Below are 1,181 nucleotides of genomic sequence, written 5' to 3' on the forward strand. Positions count from 1 at the left end.
GAACGGAATAAGGTGTAAGGCAAGGTATTAATCGCTGCCCATAGCCAACCCAATGCACACACCTTCCATGCTCCTGCCACTGACCGATGATTCTGGCACCACACTGGCTTGACCACCAAAAGTAAGCGGTCCAGTGAAATGGCTGCCAGCAGGAAAGCTGACACAAACATGTTCAAGAAGAAAATGGAAGCCTGTGTTTTGCAAAGTGGGTTGCCAAGCTCCCAGCTATGGGCGTAGTAAAGGTATGAGGTAAAAAGGGGGAGTGTCAGGGTGGCTAGGAAGTCAGACATGGCGAGGTTGAGCACCCAGACAGAGGCTACTGTGCGCTTTCGCAGGCGGAAGCCAACCACCCAGAGGATCAGGGCGTTCTCCAAGATCCCCAGGCAGGAGAACAGACCATGGATGCAAACAACCACCGAATTAGCCTCTTTGTTGTTGTTGTTGTCGCTGTGGTTCTGCATGTCCTGTAGCAAGGGGCAGAGGAGCTCCCCCCTGGTCATGTTTGACATTGGTGCTCTGAAAAAAAGAGGTAGAAAACAGTGACAACAAACTAATGGAGAACTGATCAGACTGGCACTGGTGCTCATAGGGCCTTTGCTTGGTTGAAAGCTAATTGCTATGTATGTGACCTCCTGCAGTAGCTGGTGTTTTTAATGCATGCTCATGGTTGTTTACAGAGGAAAGAAATTACAAAAACAATATCTTACACGCATGCTGCTGATGGTGGTGATGGTGATATGACCAGTAGTTGCCTTTAGACAGCTGATAAATCACCACTTCCTTTCTTCATATACTTTGGGTAAATGAAATAAGCACCATACTCTTCTCGTTTGATATTCTTAATTGTTCAATTACAAACCTACGTACTTTGCTGTCAAGGAGACAGTTAAGAAAACCTTGTTAAAGTCAATTACACTACTAATTGTAAGGATTAAAACAACATGACTGACATGATTACAGATGATGGCTCCTGTTGAACAGCATTATTCTTGGCAGCAGGGACTTCCAACTGTACAGCCATTACCTGGTATAATCAATGTCACTGTTGGGACTCAGTCATTCAATAGACCAAATGTTTCTTTGCTCCACTGGACAAAGGAATTCACAACCCACAGTTCCTCACGGTTCACACCTGGGGATGACCCTTCCCCCCCATGGACCCCACTGGCCAGCCAGTGTGG

The 1,181-nt window shown here is 46.5% G+C and overlaps 1 protein-coding gene across 1 annotated transcript; it reads right to left on the reverse strand.

Moving 5' to 3' along the window:
* Positions 1 to 6: 6 nt before the first annotated feature.
* On the reverse strand, positions 7 to 993 carry LOC111664403 (prostaglandin D2 receptor 2-like; the record flags this gene model as incomplete). Its single annotated transcript, XM_023418979.2, has 1 exon — positions 7 to 993. A coding segment is annotated over exon 1 (581 nt), but the record flags the coding sequence as incomplete, so codon positions are not given.
* Positions 994 to 1,181: the final 188 nt, after the last annotated feature.

This window comes from Seriola lalandi, unplaced genomic scaffold (assembly GCF_002814215.2).
Source record: "Seriola lalandi dorsalis isolate HSWRI2012SDOR001 ecotype SW California unplaced genomic scaffold, Sedor1 jcf7180002001545, whole genome shotgun sequence".
Lineage (NCBI taxonomy): Eukaryota > Metazoa > Chordata > Actinopteri > Carangiformes > Carangidae > Seriola > Seriola lalandi.